At 41.8% G+C, this 19,241-nt stretch overlaps 1 protein-coding gene across 2 annotated transcripts in view; it reads left to right on the top strand.

The window, feature by feature from the left end:
* Positions 1-14,122, top strand: part of pbx1a (pre-B-cell leukemia homeobox 1a) — a 121,522-nt gene extending 107,400 nt beyond the window's left edge. The window contains exons 6-11 of one of the 2 annotated variants that reach the window (XM_086130123.1): positions 1,840-2,030; positions 2,996-3,131; positions 3,974-4,133; positions 4,914-5,026; positions 8,509-8,598; positions 13,330-14,122. In XM_086130123.1, coding sequence (XP_085986249.1) covers positions 1,840-2,030; positions 2,996-3,131; positions 3,974-4,133; positions 4,914-5,026; positions 8,509-8,598; positions 13,330-13,422 — 783 coding nt within the window. In that variant the 3' untranslated portion in view covers positions 13,423-14,122. The remainder of the gene's footprint in view (positions 1-1,839; positions 2,031-2,995; positions 3,132-3,973; positions 4,134-4,913; positions 5,027-8,508; positions 8,599-13,329) is intronic. The other variant, XM_086130124.1, reaches the window with a different exon arrangement.
* The last annotated feature ends 5,119 nt before the right edge of the window (positions 14,123-19,241 follow it).

Genomic DNA, 19,241 nt, shown 5'->3' with positions numbered 1-19,241 from the left:
ATACACCTGAGCGACCTAGCGCCGCCACGCACACGTATGACTGAGCTGCGCGGGGCATGTACGTGTGTGCGCGCGAGCAAAACGGCTGCTCGGTGCGTCACTTTGACTGACGTAACCCCGGCGTTGACAAGCAGCAGACACCTCGCAGTCTCACGCGGTGACTGATTCAGACAGGGAGGGAACGAGCGGCACGGAGAATGGAGAGACGCACTTTTAAACCTCTTGAACGCGCACGGCGCTGAAAACCTGCTGTCGTTTTACGTTTCCCTTCACTCGTCTCAAAGACGTCATTTTTTGTTGTAGTCACAAGCACACCGGCACATCGCCGCTCTACGACTCCCAGCGCCACCTTTGTTTGCCGTCATGCATCACGACTGATTGAATAGAGGATGTTGTTACCTCTCTCAAGGATGTTGGAGTTTCATTGCAGAGTGAAGGATTATTTAAAAACTGCGTTTTGGCACAAAGGCGTCCAGAGGCCTCTTTTCGAACAATGTGAGCACTTTAGGACATTTTTTAAGAAGATTTGATTGATGCATACCAATATAGTGATGCTCCGACTGATTGTCCACCGAATGTGGTCGGCTGATTTTGAAAAAGTGTGTGATCGCCCTTTCATTGCTGATCACAAACACCAATGAGCCACAGCTCGTATTTTGCAACCTGCAGCCAACTGGAGATGCAAAAGTTTGTGCTTTTTTTTTTTTTTTTGTAATGTCAGTAGATGATAATGTCTTGTTTGTGTACAATAAAACAAAAATAAAACTTTTTTTTTCATCGGATCAGTCGATTAATCAAAAAGTATTTGACAGATTAATCGAATGTTCAAGTAATTGTTAGTGAGAAGCAGTAAATTTGAAAAATCGATCGGAATCGGTATTGGCTGATCTCACTCATGGATTATCATTATTTGAATCGGCATCATAAAAACCTGATCGCAACATTCCTAATCCCATTTATGACAGTGCCTAAAAGTTCGTCCAAAGCGATAAACCTGTAATCTGCTCAATAAAACCTCACAGCCAGCAATTGTGAAAGTTAAACCTGTTCTTTACTTCCCGATGGCAAATCCAAAAACACCGTCTGAGTCACGGATTCTGCGATTGTTTCATGAAATGAAACAAGAACCTGACCATGTCACAAACAGAAGCGTGTGAAATGAGAGGATGCCTGTGAATATTTTCGTTCATCCGGGTCATTTCATTCTCGGGGCACTGAATCAATCGCGGCTGGACTGCTCCGGTTGTCTTCGAACATGTTTCGCCTTTCATCCGAGCGGGCGTCATCAGTTCATGCGATCAGGCTCGACGAGGACTGCACCATAGATAAGGCGCATCGGATTATAAGGCGCACTGTTGGCTTTTGAGAAAATTGAATGCTTTTAGCTGCACCGTATCGTTCGGAAAATACGGTACATAGTTACAGCAATTAACGGTTATCCTACCCAGTCGAGCATAGGACCTAATATCCTCATTTATTGTCTTGACTTAGGCTTAGTTACTCAGAGTCAGAACCAGGAATTTGTCTCCGGTAGTTTGAGCCACTCTAGCATTACAGCAAACAACCTCCTTGAAAAAGTGCTCAATAATCTGGCGTGAACCCTTCTCTGCCGCACAGCAAGCCACTCTAACAAAATGAACATTTAGGACATTACACATAAGGACGGAGTCATTAAACAATGTAAGGATACCATTAGTGCGGTCGTATTTAGCAATGGCAGCTGTGCTAATGTTGCCGAGAGTCAGCAACCAATACGAAGTGTCACGTCAAGCAGGCCCGGACGTCCCAGTGCAGATGTCCCGCTTTCGTTCTCAACGTCCGCCCGTTTTGTGATTGCAGGCGTGCAACGAGTTCACCACCCACGTGATGAACCTGCTGCGGGAGCAGTCTCGGACGCGACCCATCTCGCCTAAAGAGATCGAGCGCATGGTCAGCATCATCCACCGCAAGTTCAGCTCCATTCAGATGCAGCTCAAGCAGAGCACCTGCGAGGCCGTCATGATCCTGCGCTCGCGATTCCTCGACGCCAGGTCCGCTCTCACTCTTGTCTCCTCGCTTACTTGCTGAAGGTCTTTTGCTCCGAGGGCTTTTGTTTTTAGCCAAATCTATTTATTTATTTTTTTAATGATATTGGCCGGACAACAAATCGTATGTTTAGATTTAATTTAATGACGTGTAAGTAATTGATTTTAGTCCATTATCGGACATTGAAACCACAGCCAGTTATTGAAATGCGTTGTCAAAAGTAATGTTACTTACTATATATTTTTCAATGTATTGTTAGATTTTTTTTTTCCAGTTTATTGTTAAAATCATAAGTCATTTTATGCCATTAATATGACTTCGCAATACTTTTACATGACATTGATAAACAGCCAATTTCAATCCGTATTTTTAACACTGCTTTAAAAATGTCTTTAGATTTTTATGAGGACATCATATTTTTGAATTTTTTTTTTTTAGGTTTGACCTAAAAAAGCTTGCACAATCCGAGTTTGAGCATGTGTTGCAGTTTTTAGCCATGACCTTTCAGAAAAAAAATCCACCTGTTGCTGACCCTAACCCTGAGTTAATAAATATTACTAAATAAATCACGACAGTATATTGCATATTTTATTCTTTTTATGATATCATGATGATTGTTTTGAAACCCTGACACAGTAGAGGAAAAACAAAGGCAAATTTGGAATAAAAAATATCCTTTCAGCAAAATAACTATAAAATTGTTGACTGGTGTTTTTTTTTTTTCCATGTCATTTTATAATCACATTTTTCCATTTTATTGTTAACATGCCAACAAGAGCTTGAAATTCAATTTGTGGTACAATGGCTTCAACTGGGACAATAGCATCGCGGCCGTTACCATGGCAACACCTTAATCTTTTATGATGCAGTAATTCAAGTAATATTGCATTATTAGTCAGTCCTGAAAGTATATTTTTGTTTCTGCTAAGCTATACCCAGAATACTAATCCATTTTTCTTTCCTGCTCTAGGCGAAAGAGGAGGAACTTCAACAAACAGGCGACAGAGATTCTAAACGAGTACTTTTACTCCCATCTCAGTAATCCTTATCCAAGTGAAGAGGCCAAAGAAGAGTTGGCCAAGAAATGCAGCATCACAGTGTCACAGGTGACCTCACCTTCACCGTGGGCTTCTTTTTGTTTTGTTTTTCCACACGGAAGGCACTTTTTTTTTTTACAGTTATTACCATATTTTCATGACCAAAAGGCACACTTAAAAATCTTGCATTTTCTCCAAAATGGACTGGGTGCCTAATAACGCAGGTCGCCTTGTGCATGCACCGAGTTACAAAACTAAAAAAAAAATGTTAAAAAAGGGTGAGTGTGAAAGAGGACTTGAAAGGCATGCACCCCAGTAGGCACCTTCGAAGAGACACACTTAGGAAGCGCGGTTAAAACTGTAAGCTAATACTTACGCGGAGGACCGTGGGAATTGAGCAGCTGTGAGAGAATTCAAGATCAACTAATCCATGGTTCTCTGGTGCTTTCTTTTTGTGAAACGGCGCCATTTATCCATCTGGGCAAGGATGACCGTGTGCCGCAGTAACATCCGCTCGATTACAAGGAAAAATGGGATAATTTCTGCAAAATTACCCCCCCCCCCCCAAAAAAAGTTCATCCTGTGTGGCGGATCTATTGATATAATATGTGAGTTTTACGAATTGAACTACTGAAATAAATTTCACGCATGAGGCCTACGATCTACTGATGTACTGTTGCCCAAATCAAATTCATCAAAACAACAGAGCAGGTCCAAGCCATATGCACTTTTGAATGGCAAAAAAACAGAACTGTCAAATTGAGGAAAAAATTGTGGATTTACGGCTCCCGGAGCAAACATTGTGGTCTGTTGAAAACGGTGGTCTTTCCAATGCAGAATACGGCTCATGTAGATTCTGCAAAACGGTTCTAATCCAACCAGTGTGTCTCGTGTGTGTGCTCTCCAAAAAGGTCTCCAACTGGTTTGGAAACAAGAGAATCCGCTACAAGAAAAACATCGGCAAGTTCCAGGAGGAGGCCAACATGTACGCGGCGAGGACCGCCGTCAATGCCACCAGTGTGTCTGCGCACGGCAGCCAGGCCAACTCCCCGTCTACTCCCAATTCAGCAGGTAAGAGAGACCAATCCCCACCCCCCCACCCCCACCCCTGGAATTACTGTAAGCGGTGGCCATTGGAAGATATTTGTTTATCTTTCATTTCAACCGGCGCAGATGTTTGCAGAAGCTCTTAAAGTCTGATTGTGTTCTCTGGCTCTTGGTTTTATTTGGATTTTTCTTGAACTCACCCACTAGGTGTTATACGGGCTCCCTTGCCTTTCATTTATTTTTCTTTTTTCTTCCCAGCCCGCCATCTGACATTCATTTTCTTCTCTCCTCTCTCAATTATTGACCCTTTTGCTCTTAATTCTTCCTGCCTCTTGTCCGGTTGACCTTGTGCATGCCATTAAGCCGTTGAAAGGGCAAGCCAAGTCTTTTGTCATAAAGAGACTTTCGCCGCAGTATTGGATTAGGACCGGGTGTTGAAATCAAGTTACGCCCTGGTCTCTTTACATCTGGGGAGCTGAGCTCCATTAAAGGCCCAACGCCGTTCTTTGGGTCTTCCTGCAGATCAATTATTGCTTCCTTAATGAAATACTCGCAGCGTGCACAGCAAACAGTGATAGAATCCATGAGGCAAGCTTTAACTGGACTTAAGCAGTTTTCGGACAATTACCTGTCTTGCGTCTCTTGAGTTATGCTTCGGAGATGTCTTCGTGTGGACCCACTGCGTCTGTCCTCGTAAACTAACCCAGCTAATGCACTTTTGCTTACGCATGATCTTTGAAACTCCTTTTTCTGTCCCTTTTCCTCGCTCTTTCTTTCCCTCCTCTGCATCTGTCGTGCTCTCAGGTTCTGCTGGTTCCTTTAACATGTCAAACTCCGGAGACTTGTTCATGAGTGTGCAGTCCCTCAATGGGGACTCGTACCAAGGGGGGCAGGTTGGGGCCAACATACAATCCCAGGTAGGCGCTTCTCCAGTTTCTACGGTAGCATGTAGAACAAGAACACTTTTGAGGTGGCCCATTTGGATGAAATTGTACCTTCGTTCATCTGCGTATATCATGTCCATACATCAGGTCCATATATGACAGTGCACCCTCGAACATGGAACTCAAGCGGATGTCTTTTGTTTTCAAGGCACCGTGATGCCATCGAGGTCATTTAATGAGATGACACGCGAACGTTGAAAGAGCATTTGTTGGCAACTTGGCAAACAAGAGATGGAAAGTGGGGGTTGTGACACATCTGACTTTCGAAGCAGTGTTATGCAGTGTACTTATTGTAATTCAATGTCTGTGGACGGGTTATACTGTGCCTGTATTTGATTTGTGGATGGGTGTTTTTCATACAGTATATTGTTGAAATATTTTTTTTACATCACAATACTGACGTGATGTTTTTTTAACCTGCCGCACGAGAAATACATTTAAAAAAATAAAACTAACACTAAAACTAATAAATACTACACTAAAATGAAGCCTTTTCGAGAGAAAAAAAACGAAACTCGAAACTAAACAAAAACCCCAACCAAATAAAATACAAAGAAGAAGAAAAGAAACAACAGAAGGCAGGCTAATTGTTAGTATTTTGTTGAACTGCATTGCGGCTGCAAACTCTTCCCCATGTATTTTTTTATTTTGCTGATTGACATTGTAGAAACATCAAACACAACCTGTTGCCTCTCGGTTTGCGTCAAGTCACAGCGCAAGCTTCTGGCCGCTTCTTAAGTGCCGTTGTTCTGATTCACGTTGCAATTACAGAATTCTGCTTTGAGCAGACACCGAAGGACTTGCGATTGTAACTTTTGATGGTTTCATATTTACGATTGTTGACCCCAACTGTTGCTGAGCAGATTGGAAAGGTAAAATGACTCTGAACGCAACCCACAGCTCAGTGTGTCACTGAGATAATCTTATGGAGACATTGCAAAGTTAGGCATTGCTGACTTTATTTGGAAGGGGCGGCGGGGGATGCTCAAATGATGTGCTGGTAGTTGGTATACTCTGTGCATCCTGTCTCCACATTGCAGCAATTTCAGCGACAAATCATCTCAAGCACATCAGAGCAAGGAAACAAACCATCAGTAGGAATTGTTCATCAAAATGTTCATACATCGAGCCCCGCCGCAGAAAGCAAAATTCAAGTAATTGATCCCTTCCACCCCCACATATAAAGGTCTACAATTGCCTAAAGAGGTCATAAGAGGTAAGGCAAGGCAATTTTATTTATACAGTCAAACCTCGGTTTTCAAACGTCTCTGTTCTCGACCAAATCAGTTTTCGACCAAAAATTTCGATCTTTTTATGCCTCGGATGACGACCGAATTTCGGTTCTCGAACAAACTGAGCGCACTTGAATGCGTCACTTGACTCCTCTCACCTTCCTTACACGAGGAAGTGACTCTTCCTCGGGTAGACGAGGAAGTGACGCTTCTTCGTATAGTGTTCAATACAGTTTTTTTTGTTTGGTTTCGGTTTTCGAACAAATCGTTTTTCGAACAGCCTTCTGGGACGGATTATGGTCGAAAACCGAGGTATGACTGTATGTTACATTTCATCCACAAGGCAACTCAATGTGCTTCACAGAACCAAAAGTATTCACAAACAGCTGAAGGCATTCAACAGCAATAATTAAAATAACGTACATTGCAACTCATTTACAAACAAAAGACAGAAGACATTGAAAAGTCAAAGTCAAGAAATTAAAAGTAGCTTTCCAAAATGACTGACATTGAAATTTTAATGGCGCGTGCCCCACCTTTCCACTAAGAAATCTCTTAGCTCAACGGGTTCGACCAAAGTCAAACTGGACATGAACACAATAGCTCAACCTCCACCAAGACACAGAGGTCGCACTTTGCCTCGAGCACGCCGTTATCGTGCTGGCCATTGTCAAGGCGTCACTGAGTAGACGACGGTGGACAGTTCTGGAAGTGGCGCAACACTCATCAGCACCCCTGACTCGCGTAGCGTAGCCGTAGCCGTAGCATAGCCAGCGGTGTAGCACGCCTCTGCGACCTTGCCCCAGTGGACGCAGATGTCCGGCGCCGCGGTCAGGAGTGTTACAAGTCTTCACCAGGAACTGAGGAAACACCACCCGTGGTGATTCTCTCGTTTGGTTTCAGTGCTTTTGGCAGCATTCCTCAACCCATCCAACAAGCCCCCCCCCCCCCCCCCCACACACACACACACAGCCTTTTCTATTCAGATCAGCTCGAGAAACACCAGAGGGTGAGCATGAATATGCAAATGTGACAACCCTTAAAGGGGTAAAGTGGTCTTCGGGGTTGGTCCCTCACCATCCAACCTCACATTTCACCTAATGGATTAGTTTTACGGCCTTGTCAGGGCTACTCTGTGCGATTCCACCAGAGGAAGGAGAGGCAAAAAAAAAAAAAAAGTTTGACTAAATGAGCCTTGAGTAGAGTCATTTGTAGTGGTACCCAAATGGCAGGTGTGCTTTTTCAAGCATAACCTGGCTAACTGCGCTGCCAAGAGCTGCAAAGTGGCTCCAAGTGAACACGGAAAATGGCAGTTTTCCAGAAGAAAAAAAAAAATCCTTCTGCAAGTAAATAATGTGGTGCGCACTGTATTCATCACAGCGATTGCAGCCAAACACGCGATCATATAACAGTTCATCAAAAATGAACAAAATCAATCATTCTTTCTTGTCACAAGGCCAGCGCTTCTCAATGATTTTTTTCGTAATGTTTCCACCCCACCCAAGGAAGAAGAAAATATTTCGTTTCCCACCAACTCTCCGCCGCAACTATAAAATGCACCATTTGTCTATAAAATTCTTGTAAGTAGACTTCTGCAGAGGCGCTGATACTTCTTGCGCGCTCTCTGACAGTGAGGGTGCCACTGCTACCAGAAGTAGTGGATGTAGGGACAATTTCGAGTGTTAACCTGCCACACATGTTTTCAGGATGTGGGAGTAAACCAGAGTACCCGGAGAAAACCCACACAGGCACGGGGAGGCTTGAAAAAGAGGGGGTCGCCTTATAATCAGGGCCGTCTTATATTCGGGCCAATACGGTACATAGAGTACATTGATGAATTAATTAATTAACTCAATGATCCGCTGGTACCCACGGCCCAATCTACCACACAACGGTCGAATAAGGGGATGACTCCCCCACCCCCACGGGATACAGACATGACATTTCATTCCTTTTTTTATTTGTGAAACCCTGTTTCTACTAAATGCAGACATTATTATATAGGCATCCAAAGCACAAATACTGCATTCCTAATTTGTCTCTTCATCATATCTTGTCCTTTTGCTTGTTATCAAGCGTGTGCACTGATTGTGCCGTTCACTATCGCACTGAGCTTTCTTGCTGCACGACACTCTTTATTATCTACACTTTTTGTCTGACCTGGGCTTTTATTCTGTAACCCACCCCAACCCCCCACCTTCCCACCCTCTTCCATTGTTCCAGGTGGATACCCTTCGCCATGTTATCAGCCAGACCGGCGGATACAGTGACAGCCTCGCTGCCAGCCAGATGTACAGTCCACAGGGCATCAACGTAAGTACGCCCGCATGGAAAGATGGAGTGTGCGTGCTGCCACCACACTCGCTTTGCCTCAGTTAGGCTGCTATCCAGCCAGTCGACCCCCCCCCCCCCCCTCCGTTTTCGCTCCGGCCGTGCCCCGGGTGGCAGGCAATGAGGCAGCTAGCGGCCTGAATTTGCTGGACACGCTCCGAGTCTGTCGGGGGACATTAGCGTTAGCGTGGCACCTGCAGTGGACGGGAACAAGGACACAGGTGTCATCCGAGCACAACAATACTCTTCTACCTTGTGAACCGTAGTTGAACCCCTCCCTCCCCCAGCTTCTCACTTGTAGAGACTTTAAAGTTGATAATTACCTGCGCCAAACTTATTTAATGAGAATAAATTGCGCAACAATTGCTATACGATTGCCACAAAACTTTTGTAGAGGCGATGGGGATGGCCCAAGAATGTATTTGAAAAGAGCAACAGCATTTCATTCCGAGGGTATAAACAAATCCAGTATACAAGACGACTCAAAAATGTCAAACAACAAGAGGTGGTTATCTATAAACATCTATAAACTGCTTCTGAACAAAATTTGGATTCTTGTGCCTTGGCGGAGGTCTGTGCCTCACTGCGTGCTATTCTTGTTCTTAAAAAAAATACATATTGTGACATTTAAAAAACAATCATTAAAACAAAAATAGTCTCCAAGTGTCTTCACAAAGGCAAAGCAGCTTTATTTATATCGTGCATTTCGTACACAAGAAAACTCAATATGCTTCACATACTTCCAAAGCAACAATTAAAAAGCAAAACAATAGAAAACATTTAAAAGCAAAGTAGGGGAGTAAAAAGTAGTTTAGTAAAATTATGAAGAGAACGTGCTGCACAAGAACATGATTTTGGAAAAAATGATTATAGAAATGCTCTAAAAAACCTTAATCATAGGAATGGGAGGGAACAAAGGCATCGTTTTGAACCGGGATTTAAAATCGTTTACACTTGGCGCAAACTTCAATTCTGCTTTTGCTTTGAACTCTTTGACCCGAGTCTGCTAATCTCAGTCTCTGACATTCAAAGGTTAAATTAGACACATGATAAAGAATGACAACGTTGATAGTTTTCACACTCGAACTTCAAATCACTCTTTTTTTTTTTTTTTTTTTTGTTAGGGGGCAGGCTGTCTCATACAAATGCAGAGTATGGCTTTCGTTACCATGACCAGAACAGAACTCGGGCATGGCTCCTCGGTGTTGCCAATTTAAATTGTTACAATCAGCCCAGTTCCCTCCCTGACGCATTTTCTCAAACAGACCAATAACAAAAGATTTAGTCGGTAACTGTTTAATTTCACACTTTGGGCTGGCATTCCAGAGACCCACTTTTGTATACGCAGACAATTAAAAATTCATTTTCCATAACATAAAGAACAACCCGTTGTATTTTCTTGGTCTTAAAGGATCACGACAAGCTTTTGTAGGTCTTGTAGCTGGGCTGAGCCGGGCCAGGCCAGGCATGGCGGCGGCGGCACTGGAGGCAGTGTGTTAACATGTATATCCACAGCGACAGGCGGCGCAGCGCTGAACAGAATCAATACGACAGTCGCGGGGACAGAGCGAGCGGGGCTTTGGGCAAACAGTCCAAGCACATTGGCCCGATCATTCATCTACACAAACAGCCGCACTGACAAGGCTGCAACAGCCCTGGCGCTCGCTATAATAAGAACATGCACGCATGGAGATCACCGCAATGTGCAACAGGCACAACGGGGTGTCCCGCCCCGAGTCTCGCTCTCACCCACCGCGATTATCGCGCAATCATAGCAATAAAAGTCGATGTCTTTCTTTGGAAATATGCTCGAGTGAAGCTAGCTAACATGGAGAAATGGATTGAAATATGGATCAAACGCCATACAGTTCATGTTTTATAGTATCACAGATCAAGGCATGTAATTTGTCCTGAATATCCATAGAAGATACTGTACATATGCAAGCTTTTTTTTCTTTTCTTTTTTTTTTGGAAAGCGCCTGAAGGTAGTTTTAAAATCTAAACAAGGATGTTAGTTGGAGATGACATATCATGTCCTTGTTCATCTCACGTTACGCTCTGTGAGCCAAAACAAAACCGGCAGCTGCAGTATTTTATTTTTTTGAACACAAGTCCGGATGAAATAATAGCAACACGCAAAATAACCAACCAATCCGCGTTCGTGAGTTTTCTATTTTCCCAACACCCCCCCCCCATTCCCCCAATTTTGTATTCCAGTGTAATCAATGCAAAAAGTATTTTGTCATTCTGTATTCCAAATGTGGAATAATTCACTTCACTTGAATTTAAAAAGTAGTACCAACACACACACACACACACACACACACACACACACACACATTTTATATATATATACAGTGTATATATATATATATATATATATATATATATGCGCACCCACACACACACACACGCACACATGAAAAAAAAAATATTTAACATGAACAACAATGTCTGGTTATCTGGAACGTCCTGGAGCGTCACCCAAATTTATGATTTTATTTTATTCACATCTCGTTTTGCCACGATTTAAAACTTGGGATGATTTTTTTCTGCAAACTGTTTCATACCTGACTTCCCAATGATGAAATAATAATTTTTAGCCCCCCAAAATTCAGCATCCTCACTTTGAGATTAAAATGTTGAAAAAGGAAAAAAAAAAGTAGCATGAACAATATTATACAAAGTGTTATTTCATCTGAATTGACAATAACAACAAATTCTACCTCGCACTGTCTTCCACTGGATTGATAAAACCACTCTGAATAATCAGATTTTCTTTTTTCATTCATGACAGAAATGTCATTTCATCCCATTGATGGGCCAATTTTCTTTCTTTCTTTATTAATTTTTTTTTAAGACCCCAAAAAATAGGCCTGTGTAGTGAAGATGAATGTCGATATTTCTCATGTTTGCAATGAGAACACATTGCGGGTAGCCGAGTCGTGCACGAGGATGCTTGCACCGAGTTCACCTTCGCCTCCTTCATCCTTCAACAACAATTGTTCCCCTGCAAATTGCTGGTGGGCGTCGTCCACTCTCCCAGAAAGCCAAGAAATGTTTTGTGCCTCCTTTTTTTTTTGTCTCCGCGCTTGCTATTGAATAACATGACAGACGGCCTGTACGCTAAATAACAGGCTTTGGGAAATAAGCGGTGGCTGAAAAGCACGTTCCCATTTTCACTTAATCGTTGAAATTGCAATTGATGTCACTAATGGTCCCGAGTCAACCTTTGAGACGACTTTGATGGAGAGATTTTTTTTTTTTTTTTTATTGTCGTTATCATGTATTCTTTCATTCTGACGTATATGAATGTGTGTGTGTGTATCTTTTGGTTTCGGCCCTTCAGTTATTCTCCAAAGACGTGCAGGGACAACTGGCACAGTGCTATTTTTGCTAAACATCTTTTCATATGGTGTGCGTGCGTGCGCATGTGTATGTGTGTTACAGTATTGAAAAAAAAAAAAGGAGCATGTTGTTGAGGGAGATGCTGTTTGGCTTTTGATGCTATTTTCTCACGGCATGATTCACTTTATGCATCGTATGAATTCATATCAGTTTTTTTCATTGGCCTCTCTAAGGAGGAAATTGTTTTAATACAATCTACGTACACATGCTTGTATTTTTTTTATTTGGTTTGATTATTTCTGTTTCATACTGTATCTATAATATACACTGTCAGATTCATCCATTATCTGAACCGCTTGTCCTCACGAGGGTCGCGAGCGTGTTGAGGCCTGTCCCAATTGTACACCCTGAACCGCTTCCCAGCCAATCACAGGGCACACATAGACAAACAACCATCTCCGCTCACAATCACACGTAGGGACAATTTAGAGTGATCAATTAACCTACCATTCATGTTTTTGGAATGTGGGAGGAAAGCGGAGTACCCGCAGAAAACCCACCCAGGCACGGGGAGAACATGCAAACTCCACACAAAAAGGCCGGGGCCCGGATTCAAACTCCTCTGTACTGTGAGGCAGACCTGCTACCCAATCGACCGCCTTTTCATTATTTTTCATATTTTAATATTCGATTTCTATTGTATGTCACATTTATTAATTATTATTATACTGTGTATACAAATATATATGTGTGTGTGTGTGTGTGTGTGTGTATCTATATAATCTATATCTAAATATATATATATATATATGGTATATGTAGATATATAGATTTATATACGCATGTTTATATATATATATATATATATATATATATACAGTATGTGTGTGTGTATATACCGTATGTATATATATGTCGATATATATACGCATATTAAAAAATATATATACTGTGTATATATATATATATATATATGTGTGTGTGTATACTGTATATATATATATATATGCACATACATACACACAAGTCGTGCTTAATAGGAGCACAAGGATTTTTTTTTTGGTTGTTTTTGTTTTTAAATGACAGATCCAATTTCCGTAAATATGCTGCTGACAGTGACTGGGGATCAATATTAGCAGAGTATCTGGCATTTGCTATGAGATAAGATAAGATAAGATATCCTTTATTTGTCCCGCAATGGGGAAATTTACAGTCAAAGTTCAGAAAGGAAAACACTGGGTAGGGAGAGGGAAAAAATAAAAAATAAAAAATTGCAATGTGATATGCAATGTGGCATTCCCCCCCGCAGGCCCTCATGCCACTCTTTGAGATGATGTTAAAAGCTCTCCTGCCTTTTGTTTCCAGACGAACGGCGGCTGGCAAGATGCTCCGACCCCTTCATCAGTGACATCACCCACGGAAGGACCCGGAAGCGTTCATTCGGACACCTCCAACTGAATCTGTCCACCCTACCGCCGTCACCTTGTATAAAATGCAGAACTGACCTTCACAGTATTAAAAACAAAGGAGTTCACGGTACTGATGTACCGTGGAAAAGTTGAAACGAGAAAAACAAAACAAAACAACAACAACAGTATTTCCTCTGCTTGTAACCTCGGACATTTGGGATACAAACAATGAAATTCTAAAGAATTCAGCGGAGAGGTTTGTACAGCGTTCACACACACGTTCTCTTCTATTCGATTCCGAGGGCTGGGCTTACTTCCGATTCAACTGTTTCCATCGCCAGTGCAGCGAACGCTAAATTAAACAAACCTGAGCGTCGGTTGCTTTTAGTCATCGTTCTACCTCTCAGCCACTCCAAGAAGAAATTAGAAAAAAACGTCAGTGACCGGGATATGTTTTGTAAAAAGTTGTCTTTGCGAGCAAGAGGCACATCTTCTTACGTATTCTACATTTTGTTGTCTCTCATCTATTCTATTCAATGGTACGCCATTTTAGACTAATATTGCTCAGTTGTTTACAATGTGTTCTTGATCCGAGTATGTCCGTCCTCCTCGAACCCCCCCCTGCCCCCTTCCTCCCAACTGTGTCGCCGGCGTCTTTGAACCCAGTTTATGTCGGGACATGTCCACCTCTAAGGTAACCCTGTGAAGTATGTTATCTGTAAAACAATAAAGAAATACTTGTCATCACATCCGACAAGCTTGACATCATTCATTTCGCCGGAGGACGTCCTGAAGTACAATGAGGAGCAGTCTGTCGTCTTTGGCGCAATGTAGACGGGCGACATTCCGGGAGTTTTTCATAGATGGAAACATTCTGTGGGAACATTAAAGACAAATGCTTTTCCTATAAAAGTGACAGTGTGACACGGTTATTTTCGTACAAGAAATCTAGCAAAATAACAAAAACTAAACTTGCAAAAAAGCAACAACAAAATACAATGAAAACAAAAATGCTTTAAAAAAATGAAATGAACTGAAACTACAATTTCTTTTGGCAAAACTAAATAAACTAACGATAGCAAAAATGTCCTTTGTTTTCATTTTTGGCAATTAACTGATGACATTTAAATTAGATTTTAAATGGATTTATATGTGTGTGTGTATGTATATATATATATATATATATATGTATATATATATATATGTGTGTGTGCACCTTTTTGATGTATTGCATCATCATCTTGTGTAGATAAAGTATTTAGACCAGGCGTGCCCAACCAGTCATTTTTCAGAGGCCTTTTATTTTGTAATGTAACATCAAATCGTAATGAAAGTAGCCTGTCTGGATACCCGGGGTGGCTTCGTGTGCCCGATGGTTGCGAGATAATAAAAACGGAATTTTTAATGTTTTTTTGAAATCAGGTGTAAAGGTCAAAATGTCAGATTCCAGGGGCCTTTTATTTTGTAAGGTAACATCTTAATGAAAGTAGTCTGGCTGGTGGCTTCATGTGCTCTAGACCTGGTCAGGTTTTTATGGGTCATCATAAAAAGTAATTTTTGAAAATCTTTTTTTTTTTTTTTTTTTGTAATCAGGTGTAAAAGTCAAAATGTCAAAATTCAGAGGTCTTTTATTTTGAAATGTAATAGCCTGTTAAGAAAATTTAGTGTTTGGCTGCACTCTGGCTTTGTGATTTTGCACACACTTAAACACGGTTAGAGACGATTAAAGGAACGGATGAAAACCCACTCCCGTCCTGACTTAATCTGTCCTTTTTAAAAAGCTTCTCGTCCTCTGTCCCAAAAATGAGCATCTGTCTGGGATGGACGTACGGACCGTTCCATCTCAGGGTCGGAATGCCCATCTCTGGTAAACAACAACAGCAACAACAAAACACACATGTAGTATATTGCACAGGTTTGTCCCGTTGTGTCTTTTTCCAGTCTGTTTTTTTTTTTTTTTACTTCACTCCAGTATGCACTCAGTCCGTTCATCAGCCAAGCACCACAACAGATGTAAAAATGTGCATTTACCAGACTCGTTTTCTTTCCATATCAAAACATGCAAAAATACTGTCAATGTTAACTAAAGAAGGGACAAAGTCGTCATGTCAGAGGATGTGTTTTCTTAACGTGTAACATTTTTTTCGTGGCCTTTTTAGGCTTTTATACTCTTTTGTTCCTTTTCTTTTTAATTGTTCTGCTTGATGTCGTCTCTTACTCTTTCTTTGCTTCACCGACACTCGTAAACGAGCTACCGTTGTGTTGACTTTCTTTGTCCAAAAGGGTTCACAGCACATTAAAAACGATGACGGGATACAGCAATGCATCATACGTCAGCATAATGTGAACATCATGAAAGAGTCCTTTGTCAACGTGCTCGCTGCAGCCTTACAAAAACAGGAAGTGAGCCAAGGTTACATACTGCAAGTCGATGTCCTCCTTTTATGGCTCAGCATTTCGTTCCTCGTAATTACTCCTGTCTGACTTAATGGCACACATTACGCTCCCTGACAAAAAAAAAAAAATGCCATTTCCATTTTAGCTTTGGCTTTTTCAGGAAGCTTGCCGAGTTTAAATTTGCATATTTTTTCTGGTTTCTTTTGCTTTCTTTGACACATACTGTACATGACAAACATGAAGTTGAAAAGATTTCTTTGGGCAAATTTGTGTCTTTTCCTTTTTTCCCGGAAAACAAAAAAAAAACGTCATTGTTTTGGGGGATAAAAAGTATTTCATTGGTTAGTTTTTCATCATAGTACATCCAAACATTTTTGTTTTGTTTTGTTTTTTGCTTTTTAAAGTAATTTATTCTCTGTTGTTTTGATGGGAAGGTATAGGAAATGCTCAGATTTGGCCCAATTACACTGGTCTGCAGCACATTTTAATCACGGATGGTTTTATATGTTCCCATGCTTATTTTTGTGTCTGATTTCAAAAATGGCTTTCCTTTTTTTTTTTGTAGGGCATCAGATTTTTGAGATTTGTGATACAGATTTACTTCGTTTTAATTAACTCGTCACCAAGTTCTCAATACTCCTCCAAAGGAACCCGCCACTTGGATAGGATTAAATTTTGTCACCAAGTTTGATGCATTTTTCCCTACAGAAAATCGACATTGAAAAAAAAAAATCAATACTCACCAAGGTCTGGATTTTGTCCCACAATTTCACAAGATTTTTCCTTGCCCCGCCCCTCCACAGGATGTCACGTTAATGGATTTGGTCGTGATGTGTGCCATCCTGCCAACAAACATACAAACAAACAGTGATGAAACCACAATAACAAGAACACAGCACAATAATGGCCCCATTCTTGCCAGATTGTCCCCTGAAATCCTCCACACAACAGCGCTGACATTATCAGCCAGGACAGTCGCATGTCTGACAGAATTACTTTCAGCGCAAGTGAATATTCATAATTGGCCCAGCGACGGGGTGAGGGGAGAAGGTAGCACTTGGCGTTGAAGTCCTCAGACGGTCACAGGCCTTGACTGCTGAGTGAGTGTGAAATGCCAGAGCCAGACTGCTGGCCCGCGCCCTGAGGGGGGCCGAAGAAGCCCGCCTGCCCGCCCGTGACGACGACGCAGGCAACAAAAACAATGTGACAAGGCCCCGTCCCAACCCGTCTCCTGGTCTCTGTTGCGATGTGGCTCGCCTGAAAGACGCACAGCTTTTGTGTGGATCCTCATCATGATCATCACTGACCAAAAAAAGACAAATGCAATTGTACAAGCGCTTGTAGAATACTTGTCACGTATACTTACAGTCAATAAAGTAATCCCGCCTCCATCGCGGGGATCACATTCCATCCCACCTCTGTAATAAGTCAAATCCACAATATGGAAATGCCCTCTTTAAAACTCTCTAGGAATGCTTTCGTAGCGTTTCTGACACTTGATTTCTTTTTTTTTACGGTCTTATAACACACTTTTAAGATAATACATATTCAAATAAAAGATATTGTCAGTGCAAGAGCAATGGATAACAAAAATATATTGTGCAGTGTAACACATGCCTGTATATATTTACAGTAAACATATCCCACAAAACATGTCAATAATCATGCCCAAATATGTACGTTATACAATGAACCTCTAATTGTTGCTCTCTGTAGCCGTAAAAAGCAGGATTGAAGAGGAGTTCCTCTTCAATAAGTATTTTTGGGTGTCATTCTGGCCCAAAAAGTCAACAACAACCCCTTGTTGACATGACCTGGATTGTCGTTATGTGTATACCTCACTTAACATGTCTCCCAAGTCATACGACAATAAAAATAACAAGAGTTTGCGACAGCAACAATATTGCCAGATAAGCTAAGAAGTAGCTTCGCTTCCACTCTTCTTTGTGTTTTTTGTCAGTCTTGGCACTCTATACCACTCACAGGTCAGTATTGGTGCTACAGCAGACGTTCTTATAATGTTTTTGTTTGTGTGTGTTGTACGGTGTGGGTCCTCTTCAGTGCACTACACGTTATAAAGGCAGCAAGAACATATTTGTTGATTCTTGTTTTCATCATATATGGGGTCTCTCACTTTTTAAACATCGTTGAAGATTTTAAACATCTATGTTGACGTTTCCTTTTGTTCTCTTTTCCTAGCATGTCCGCCTGCAACTTTGCAATCGAAAAGAGACCACATTGTGATCAAAGTTGTCCTGAGGATGATAATTCCCCATCCATCGCTCTTGATGGATTTTGTCACTTTGCCGTGGCTTTAACGCCTCCTCATCCCTCCGAGGTGATTGCGCTATACGTGGGCTGATTGAACTCAAATGTTGATGTTGACATCTGCCTCCGCAGATGCCGTCGTTGCGCCGTGTATAATTACAGCTGCTGCTATGGAGGAGGAAGAGCGGGGCGGGGGCGGGAGGGGGGCGGGCGATCAGACACCTTGTCTCTGCATCTCAGCAGCGTCCGGCAGATTGCTGCACACTGGTGATGATGATGCTGATGATGATGATGATGATGATCGTGAGGATGATGGTGCTAAAATGAGCGGCCCCGGGTGGTGAGTGCAATATTCCACTCGTTCGCACCCTGCTACGCAATAGTGTCCACTCAAATGTGCACATGAGACCAAATTTCTCTCCAATCTGGCTCAGGCATGAAGTGAAGGTTGTTTTTCCTCCACTAGGTGGCAGGGCTACAACTGCTGCTTTCTCAATGAGACTGCCCCCCCCCCCCACACACACATTTAAACAGTTCCCATGTGCTTTAATATGCCTGTGGCAGGATTCCATTAAAAAAAATTCCAACAATCAAAAATAATGGGCTCATTTTTATAGCAGATTGCTTGTCATGGTGGAAATAAGTCCTTTTAGAGGTGGATGTGCCGTGTGCATTTTGATAGCCCCCATCCCACACACTTGACGTTTGACATTTAGAATACATTTTCATGAACTTTTAATATTTCGCCCTGTCGCTGTGCGGCCCCAAAAATAGAATACATTTATACATTTAAAAAATTACATCACTGTTTAAAAAAAGGATCGCATAAAACGTTTTGACCAATTCTTCATGGTATTTCTGCATCGAGCAGTGTCCGTTAAAAAATACATTGGTTGCACATTGAACATTTAAATACCGGGTATTGATTTTGGTAATTTGGCAAATACCTTTCCAAGGACTTTTACTTGTGTGTCTGTGTGTGACACATCCACTCTCTTGTTTGAAACATGCTGATTAGAGTCGAACCTGCATTGTTCTCCTGCATTTGACTTTTCTTTCCCTTTCTTGCAGACAGCCTAGGCGTGTTACGACTTACAAAGCAACCAAATCCGAGTTACGTCACCGAGAACGGAACCCCGTCGTAAACCGAGGACACTCTGACGTCATTATATTGGGCACGGTGGAGCATCGGTGAAAAGAGTA

This window comes from Hippocampus guttulatus, chromosome 14 (assembly GCF_054856545.1).
Source record: "Hippocampus guttulatus isolate MCC_2025c chromosome 14, RoL_Hgut_1.0, whole genome shotgun sequence".
Lineage (NCBI taxonomy): Eukaryota > Metazoa > Chordata > Actinopteri > Syngnathiformes > Syngnathidae > Hippocampus > Hippocampus guttulatus.
This window is presented reverse-complemented; position numbering and strand designations above follow the sequence as displayed.